Source organism: Rhinopithecus bieti, unplaced genomic scaffold (assembly GCF_001698545.2).
Source record: "Rhinopithecus bieti isolate Rb0 unplaced genomic scaffold, ASM169854v2 scaffold_7684, whole genome shotgun sequence".
Classification (NCBI taxonomy): Eukaryota; Metazoa; Chordata; class Mammalia; order Primates; family Cercopithecidae; genus Rhinopithecus; species Rhinopithecus bieti.
Window position 1 is genome coordinate 2613316 of NW_016806071.1, and position 9405 is coordinate 2622720.

The 9405-nt window shown below is 53.5% G+C and overlaps 1 protein-coding gene across 1 annotated transcript; it reads right to left on the bottom strand.

Moving 5' to 3' along the window:
* Positions 1-220: 220 nt before the first annotated feature.
* DMRTB1 (DMRT like family B with proline rich C-terminal 1) lies at positions 221-8319 on the bottom strand. Its single transcript, XM_017874558.1, has 4 exons — positions 7649-8319; positions 6045-6217; positions 2866-3070; positions 221-1114 (listed from the first exon to the last, which is right to left on the bottom strand). Exons 1-4 carry the CDS (start codon positions 8220-8222, stop codon positions 1047-1049), a joined length of 1020 nt encoding a protein of 339 aa, XP_017730047.1. The 5' UTR covers positions 8223-8319; the 3' UTR covers positions 221-1046.
* Between the last annotated feature and the right edge of the window lie 1086 nt (positions 8320-9405).

A 9405-nucleotide genomic window follows, 5' to 3' on the forward strand; every position in this document is an offset into this window, starting at 1 on the left:
GATTTCTTTAAAAAGTCTCTACTGCTTAAAATAATAATAGTAATAATAAAGAAGTCTACTAGCCTGGCCCAATCCCCTCAGAACGGGGAGGGCATGCCTAAGCAAGTGCAGTCAAGGCCAGCCACAGGCCACAAACCCAGGCCCCCAATCTCCCCAACCCAGGCTCCTGCCAACCCTGCCTTCCACCAGGATCAAAGGGAGAATAAGCCTTCCACAAGGATTTCCATTGCTCATTTTATTTCAATAGCCAACTGTCCTCAGAGAACAAACTGTTCATGTCACAGGCGATCAGAGGCACCATTCTATTCCCTAGGGACTGCATCAGTGCTTATGAACAACCTACTTTTTAAAGTTGGCAATCACTATAAAAACATCAAATAGTCAAACTAATAAATTTTTTAAAACCAATGCCCATAATGGCTGAAACTTTATGGAGGGGGAATGAAGTAGCCCCAGCAGCCAGGATGCTTGCTAGTAAAACCCCTTAGAGAAGGGACAAGGGGCTGTGGCCAGGAAGATGTAGGGGACAGAGCAGCAAGGCAGGACGCTGCAGAACCTGCTGTCAACGACCCTGGTCCTGGCTGCTGGCTCCAGCCACCTGGATGAACTGGAATCTCGATGTCTGTGGTGCCCCCAGCGCTCTGGAGGACAAGACAAAGGCAGCAGAAGGCTGAAATAAATGATGCCTTCTGTCCTGGAGTGGGGCCTGAGGAAATCAAATACTGCCTCTGGGGCTTGTTCCAATAAATGGCAGTGCAACCCAAGGACAGTTAAATTCATTCCTAAATGGGAGCTTCTCCCAGCACCCACTCCTCAGAGCCCTGGTCCTCCCCTGGTAATAACTTCCTCCATACTCCTCTCCAACTGTACATCGCAGAACTGAAACTTAGAAATCGCCCTCCTTCCTCCTATATTGAACTGGGAATCAGTTGCCATCTATGCTATCAACCTCCTTCCTCCCTACACATCACTGAATGAAGACAAGAAAACTGTTGTTGTCGCCCCCCAGTGCCCCACTCTGCTGGCCTGGAGGGCGGGCCTGGGGCCTAGTCGGACTGCTCCTGAGACGATGGCTGGCTGGGCTCACCCGGTGGCACCTCTGCATCCTGACCATCTGCGAAAGACAAAGAAGGCAGCGGGATTCAGAAAGAGGGAAAATGACTACCTATTTGCAGATGAAGATTTCCTTTTCTTCTTATTTTATTTTAATTTATTTTATTTTTTTGAGACAGACTCTCGCTCCGTCGCCCAGGCTGGAGTGCAGTGGTGTAATCTCAGCTCACTGCAACCTCCACCTCCCAGGTTCAAGCAATTCTCCTGTCTCAGCCTCCTGAGTAGCTGGGATTACAGGTACCCACCAACACACCCAGTTAATTTTTGTATTTTTAGCAGAAACGGGGTTGCCCCATGTTGGCCAGGCTGGTCTTAAACTCCTGACCTCAGGTGATCCACCCACCTCGCCCTCCCCACAGTGCTGGGATTACAGGTGTGAGCCACTGTGCCTAGCCCAGATATAGATTTTTCCATAAGCCTTTCTCATCATACCCAGCCCTAGGAGAGAATGAATTTTCTTTAATTTGTTAGGCGTCAGAAGCCTGGAATCCTAGCCTTGGCCATGTGATTCAGATTCAAGTTCCAGCTCTTGCTCTGCTCCTCACAAGCTGGGAGGAATTAGCAAGATACTCCATAGCTCTGAACCTCAGCTTCCCCTTCTGAAAAACGAGACGTATCCACCTTGCTGCCACCTTGCAATGGCAGCACGGGTACTAAGTGAAACACAGTGATAGGCCACCTTCACCAATGCCTTCATCAGTTCGGGTTCTATTTAATCCTCAGAATCCTCATGAGGTAGGGACCATTATTTCTCTGCTTTTACACATGATGAAACTGGAGCACCAAAGAGTGAATGAGCTTGCCCAAGTTACACAGCTGGGCAAGTGCTGCAGCCAGGCCACCCAGCACTGGGGCCAGTGGCTTTCAGCCACATGACACCACCTCTCCAGCTACTGGATCTAGGCACTGCACACACAGGAAGTGTCCAACAGGCTTCAGTTTCCTCTTCAGTAAAATGGTGATACCACCAGACTCCCCTAGCTCATAACATGGTCTGACAGTCATTTTAAAGTCCTAGTTGAGTTTGTCAGTTCTTTCCAAATCACAGGAGCCCAAGGGGAAGACTGAAAGGAAAAAAGTCCTAGAAGCTTTAAAGCTGCAAGGGCCCTCAAAAGAAAACCCAAAACATTTTTACATCCAAAAGTTTCCTCGACCCTCACAGTAACCTAGTAAGGGGGCCCCTTTTATAGCTGAAAAGCCTCAGTGCCCAGGACCATCCAGTGCCCCAGTGGCAGAGCTTGTGAAGGACAGATTCTCTAGCTTCTGGTCTGGTTCCCTCAGAGCGGCCTGGGGCAGAGGCATAGCCCCACCACACGGGCTCCTGCTGCGGCTCCAGGCTCTGCATCTGCTCCCCTACCCCAGCCAGAGAGGCCTGGCACCTCCGGTCTTCCAAACGCACCACATGCCTGCTGTCCTCCACAGCTCTGCCCACGGAGCCAATAAGGTCAGTGAACAGGCACTGGACTGGGAGCTAGGCTGAGAACTCTGTTCAAATCCCAGCTCTGCTATTTACACCCACGAGAACTGCTGAAGGCCCTGATTTCCTCATCTGGAATCCCATTCCCACCTCCCTTAGGTGTGTGCTTATGGGGACTGGAGGAGGAGTATAAGAAGGAGCTCATCCTAGGGCTCAGCACCCTTTAAATTCCACGTCACTTCTCTCCACACCTAACCTTTCTTCAGATTAGGTACCTCTTCCTCCAGAAAGTCTCCCTGGCTCTGGCGGAAGCTGGAAGACTGGAGCTCACTCACCAGTGTTCTCCTTGTCAGTATCAAACAGGACGGTCAGTGAGAAAGATGACGGAGGTGGTGGTGGCGGTGGTGGGGGGAGGAAGTGGAGCGCAGAGAGGTAGCCTGGCGGGAGGAACTGGTGCTGTGGTGGAAGCGGTGGAAGGGGCGGCAGTGGTGGCGGCGGCAGGTAGTAGCTTGGCTGGAAGTCTCCCACTGGTTCTGATGCCTGCACAGCACGCACAGCAGAGAAGCAGAGAGGAGAGAGAGTTAGCCAGATGGGCTGACCAAACATAGCTCTCACCCCCGAAGTGGGGGGCTCCTGATGGGGAGATGCATGGCCCCAAACACACAGGCACAGGGCACTTGGAAGGCGGCATTCAGCAAACACCTGCCAAATTATTGAAGGCAAGAAGGAATACAGGCAACCTCAGATAAGCATGGTCACAGTGACAGAGCCCTTCTGTATATGCCAGGGCGACTGTGCTCACAATCCTAGGAGGGGATTCTATCACTATTCTTGCTGTAATGATGAAAAACAGGTTCAGTGAGATGAAGCTACAGGCCCAGGGCCCCAGAGCTACTTTGTGGTTAAGGGCAGAACTGGATCCCAAGTTGGCTGACTCCACAGCCCACTCAGCTGACCTCTGTCCAGCGCTGCTCCGCACTGGGGAAGGGTCTGAACGCATCCCAAGCCCACAGGACCCCCTGTCTGGCACATGTGGTCACTTAAACTCAAGTGCCGGGGGGCCTTTGGGAGAAGAGGTTGGCAATGTGGGTGTAGAGCAGCTGTTTCTGAAGCAAGATACGCTGGGTGACTTCAGACAAGTGGCCTCACTGATCAACATTTTGCTGCTTCTGTTCCTTCTTCAAGGGATAGAATCCAATCCCTTACCACAGCACAGGGACCCATCACAGGATCTGGAGGGGGGATGACTACACAGCTCAGAGCTTAACCGAGAAACACACAAATGTCGTAAGAAATAATACTGAGTTTTGGATGTAGTTCCCGCCGTTTACTTCTCTATCCAGATGCTTCAGAGCAACACTTCCTGAGCTGAGTTTCATGGATTCCTGGTGTCTTACAAAGTATTTTTTAGTACTCTAAAGTGTTCTTTGTTAAGTGAGTTTGAGAAACCCCATATACTGCTCCCCACATTAGTGGGTCACACATGAGCATATTAAAGGCTTGGAAGAGTCTGCGAAAATCTCCTTAGATTAACCCAGCTAACCCGGTCGAACTTCATTCAACCACTAGGAAGGGAAGAAAGCCCATTTTTAAGTACCTACTATGTGCCAGACCCTGTGCTAGGTATTTTACATGCATCACCTTATGTATTCTACTCAGGAGCCCTAATAGACAGGTCCTCCCACCCCGATTTTACAGACCAAGACCTGAGTGAGGTCCTCAGAGGTCAGGTAACTGCCATGGGTCACATGGCTGGGACATGACGGAAGAGGCAGGATTGGACCCTAGGTCTGCCCAGCTCCACGGCTGGTGCTGTCCTGTGAACAAGAGAGCAGAGGGAGCCAAGCAGCAGCAGATGGGCAGGGACAGGAACAGGAAGGAGGAAGCTGTTCTGGAGAGCACCTCCAAGCCTTGGCAGGGGGCAGCAGGACAAGGATGAAAGTGATTCAGGGGCTCTTGGGTTTGAAACAGCTCACAAATCAATGCCTGATTCTCTCTCCAGACGTGAGAGGGTAGAAGGGGGATTATTAGTGCTTTAATTCCGAGCTGCTCAGCCAAGCATCTCCCTGGATCACAGCTCCTGCCCGGGGCCTGTGGTGGCAGCTTGGGCCCAGATAAACTGACTGAGATCACACTCTTAACAAAGGCCGTCTGGCAGGCCTGTCAATCAGAGCCCTGCCCTGGACGCCAGGCTCCAGGCTTCTGCGTGAGCAGACGGAGCGTGCTCTACTTGGCCAGAGCCCCTCTCTTTGTGTGGAGGCTGGAGATGCCTGGCTCTCCCTGGGCAGTGCCCACAGATGTCAGGCAGCAGTGCTGGTGTGATTAAAGGGCCATGTGTGTTCTACCTCTGTGGGAGAGAGGGAGGGGCAGTGGAAAGCACCTAGACCCCAGAGTCAGGGCAACCGAGATGCCTGACCTGGCTCTGTCACCATCCAGCTGTGTAACTGGAATCCTAGTCTCTCTCTCACCAGTTTTGTGACCCTGGCCAAAAGCTTAACTTCTCTGAGCCTTTTTTTCTCAATGCTACAATGGGGTACAACACCTACCTTGAAGGTTCAATAGGCACCCTGGAATTATCAAGGCCAGTGGCTTTCAAACTTTTTTCCCTTGAATCAGTGGAAAATGATTTTTAAGCACAATTTTACAACATCTAAGACAAGTGGAAGAGAAGCTGCTGCCGCCAGGCTGAAGCAGGAGTGAGGACCCAGTGACCTGTGTGCCCAACCTGCCCGGGTGCAGTTCGAGCCCCACTGGACTGGCTCCACACTGCGTGACTAATGACTTTCATTAAGGAGAGAGAGGGCTTTCAGCCATCCTAGTCTGGAAGGAGCTGGTAACCAAGGCCATAAAACTCAATCACACCTGCCTCGTAGTACACACCACAGGGGTGAACTGACTTTACACACTCGGTTCTCAAAATTCCCAGCTTAGAGAGAATACCAGCTAACGACTGACCTTTACTAATCTTATAAAAGGATTAAATTTCATTCTTTCAACAGGTATTTCCTAAGGTGTCAGGTGTTTGGGGGAAGGTTTCCGTATTTTTCATGACTCAGTTCAAATGCCACCTCCTCCTGAAAGCCCTCTGCAGTCTCAAGTGTGCTCTACCTGTGAGCAGGGAGTCTACCTCTGGTCCTGACTCTGCCTTAAATTTTGTGGTCCCAGTAAGGTGGATATTCCCTTTCTGGAGTCCAGCAAAATGAAGGGCCCTTCCAGCATCAGCATCAGTCAAGGAAGGGGTCACCCTGAACGCTCAGAGTCTTTCAGCCCACTGCCCTGAAAAGCACAGGCCATAGCCCAGGCCGAGTGGTGCAGACTGGTCCACACGTGTGCTCCCAGAGACACACACACTGTGCCTGGGCAGTGCCTAAAGCCCTCCACCAGCACTCGGGGGCTGGCATGGAGTGGGCACACAGTTCATGACAGCTGGCTTCCTGGGAATGAGGATCCATCAAGGCAACAGGGGCTGCTGGGAGGAGGAGGAAGCTGGCAAGAAATGAGGGGTGAGACTCACCAAGCCTCCGCCTTGGTACTGGCTGCGGGACACATGCCGGAAGCCCTGCTGCAGGGGGACGCCAGGAGGGGCGTCCAGGTAGCCCAGCGGGAACGGGCGGTAGGAGTGCATGCTGGAGCCGCCAGGGTACTCAGGGCCCAATGCACGGTCCGGGTTGATGCTCACAGGGCGCCCTGAAGAAGGCAAGCAAGGAGGGAAATGTTAGACACCGCTGGGAAAAGCATCCGCAGGGCGGCACAGGCCGGCGGGGTCATAAGCGCTGTTGTCCAAGCACAGAAAGTCAACCCCGCCCTTCCTTCCGCTGGGCCCTCACTGCATCTCCATCCTCCAGCCAACCCCGCTGCTCTTGGAGAGTCCTCGGCACGGCCATCAAGCCCGCTGTGGGCCCCGGCCTGCGGCTCCCCGCTGCCCGGCACACCGTCCGCCCGCACTCTGCCTCTACGAGTCCTCAGTGCCAAGTTCCTCTTCCTCTGGGTCACAGTGAACCCGGCCATGGCTCGAGCTCTGGACACCGATTTGTGTGACTCTTCAATCAACCCTGTCCCTCCCACAAGGACAAGGTCCCTGAGGGCAAGAAATGTGACCCGCGTCCTCCATCACGAATGCCTGGCTCATAGTTCGGCCCAGCCCTGCTTGTCTGTTGAGATGGAACAAAGAAAGGCGGCTTCTCCTAGAATTGCGGTTTCAGGCCTGTGACCCCATTAGATGGGGCGTTCCCTGAGGACCTAGATTTTCCTGGAAAGTCAGGAAGGCGGGACGAGCCTGCGGAAGCCTCTGGACCAATGCTCTGGCAAACAGAGGGCAGGACCTTGTCCAGCGTGACCCGGGCTCCCGCCTCGGCCTCAGCCTGTCCCGCCACACCACCATGGGAGACACCAGGAAAACGCGTCCACACCAAACCCCAGGGCTTTTAAAGCTTCAAATGTACATGTGATGTGAAACTGTACTTCAATACCGAAAGCTCCAAGGCACAGGGAACAATGTGATTTATGTACAAGGTGAGGAGCTAAAAGAAAGGCAACATCTTTACAGACCAACTGTTCTCTTGCGTGGTGTAAAGAAGCAGACTCGGCTCACCCGTACGTGGGGAAAGGGAGGAAGAAGTGCACGGGCGCACTCGGCCAGGGCCGCGCTGAGGGGAGGAGCCTCCCGACCGCGAACAGGGAAGGAAGAGTGCGCAGGCGCAGTCGTCCTTGCGCTAACCTGCCAGCGGGAAAATTCTTATTCTGTAGGAGGAGCTTCCAGCCCAAAGAAATGGCGGGAAGAAGTGCGCAAGCGCTGTAGGACTGGGCTGCTCGAGGCCTCTTCCTGGAGGAGGAAGCACTGCTAAGTCGACTGGACGCCATTTTGTTCTTGCATGCCAGAATGACACAAACTACAGCTAAATGTCAAAAGCCCTCTGAACCGCCCATTGCTTTATGTTTCCTTTTTGCGAAAAGGTACCCAATCCAAATCCCCGTTCCAAGAAGGGTTTCTTAAAGCAGAAGGTACTTTACACGTGGAAAGCATTCTCCTCACCCCAAACCCCTATGCCAGCTGCCCATCCGGGCTGGCCTGTACTGCCAGCTCGGGGAGTCCACCGCGGGACTAAGGCCACGACTTACCAAAGTCGGTGAACGGCGGGCCAGGCACGGGCCGCAGCGGCCTGCGCAGGTCCAGGGGGCTGGGGTAGCCACTGCCTGTGGCCTCCGCCCCAAAAGGGGGTCCCGCAAGGCTGGGCATCGCCACGGCGGCTCGCTCGCTCGGTTCCACGTGGCCACGGCCGCCCGGAACCGGTTGGAAGGCGTTCTGGCCGGGACTCTGGCCCCGCGGGGACCGCTCGAAGAAGCAGGCGGCCGCGCGGCCCTCGGGTCCCCGGCTCGGCGTCTCCGGAGGGGGTCTCCGGAGGCAGATGGGTGGGGCCGCGCCCGGGAGGGGGCGGGGGGCGGCCGCCGCGGGCCCCGGTGGCCCCTGCTCTGGACCTTGCGCACCCAGGGCTGCCTCCTGCTCCTCCTCGGCGGCCTGCGTCTTGAGCAACTTCTGCGCGGCCATGATCTTCTGGCGCTCGGAGATCAGGTAGCACTTCTCGCAGAGGCACTGCTTCCAGCGGCATTTGCCCGCATGGCCCTTGACGGGCACCAGGAAGCCATGGTTCCTGCATCTCGAGCACTTGGGGGTGCGCACCATCTTGTCGGCCATTGGCAGGGTCAGCCTTCCTAGCACAACCACCACCTCTGGGAGCTGCAGAGCAAGTGGCGCTGGAATGAGCCGCGTCCCACAAGTCCCTGGTTCTGGGGACATTGGATACACTTGTAACAAAGCGTCTCGCAGTGTGTCCCGGGAACTACAGCAAGAACCTTGCATTTTCCCTCCTTTTGGGGGGTGCACAGTTTGGAGAGTTTCTGTGCTTTGGGTAATTAGATGCAATGGATTGGGTTGAATAAATTCTTAATGGGATTCTATTGCATGTATGTCATTTAGCTTATCTGAAGTCTTAGGCATGTAATTTTCCAAACTCTATTCCCGCCACTGACGGAAGGTATTTGTAACTTAAGGAACGGCGGAGTGATATTCAACGGTCCACAGATTTAAAACTCGGGAGGAATGTAGCTTTCAGTGTAGAAAAGCACTGTAAGAGGCAAACCATATTTCTCCTCCCTAAAGCTGCTGCTTCTGTGGCATTTCACTTCTCTGCCCTGCAGAGATGCTTCCAGGATATTCCAGAATATTCTCAAGAGCTCAGTGCAGTGTGATGGTTGCTCAAGGGTATGCCCTTGCAGTAATTCCCGTTTCTTGAGAGTCTTTGTGTAGAAATCCTCTTCTGGAAGATGGCACATTGCTGATGTTCATGCCTTCCAAAGTTAGCATACTTAGAATATTTTAAAGTAAAATAGGCAGAATATTCTGGCACTAAGCCTGGCATAGTGTCCTGTGCCTGTAGCCCTAGCTGCTTGTGAGGATCACTTGAGCCCAGAAGTTGGAGACCAACATGAGCAACATAGCGAGACTCCTGTTTCTAAAAAATTAAATAAAACAAAAATTCTGCAAGACCCCTGTTTCTAAAAAATTAAATTAAAAAATTGTCGGCCGGGCGCGGTGGCTCAAGCCTGTAATCCCAGCACTTTGGGAGGCCGAGACGGGCGGATCACGAGGTCAGGAGTTCGAGACCATCCTGGCTAACACGGTGAAACCCTGTCTCTACTAAAAAATACAAAAAAAGCTAGCCGGGCGAGGTGGCTGGCGCCTGTAGTCCCAGCTACTTGGGAGGCTGAGGCAGGAGAATGGCGCGTAAACCCGGGAGGCGGAGCTTGCAGTGAGCTGAGATCCGGCCACTGCACTCCAGCCCGGGCGACACAGCGAGACTCCGTCTCAAAAAAAAAAA

Bases quoted from the DNA above. Each gene is read 5' to 3' on its own strand.
- DMRTB1 (XM_017874558.1), bottom strand. From the start codon at position 8,222: ATGGCCGACAAGATGGTGCGCACCCCCAAGTGCTCGAGATGCAGGAAC. The intron at 6,218-7,648 runs GTAAGTCGTGGC...TGCCTTCTTCAG, and splicing joins CCCGCCGTTCACCGACTTTG to GGCGCCCTGTGAGCATCAAC. The intron at 1,115-2,865 runs GTGAGTGAGCTC...TGTCTTTCGCAG, and splicing joins TACTGACAAGGAGAACACTG to ATGGTCAGGATGCAGAGGTG.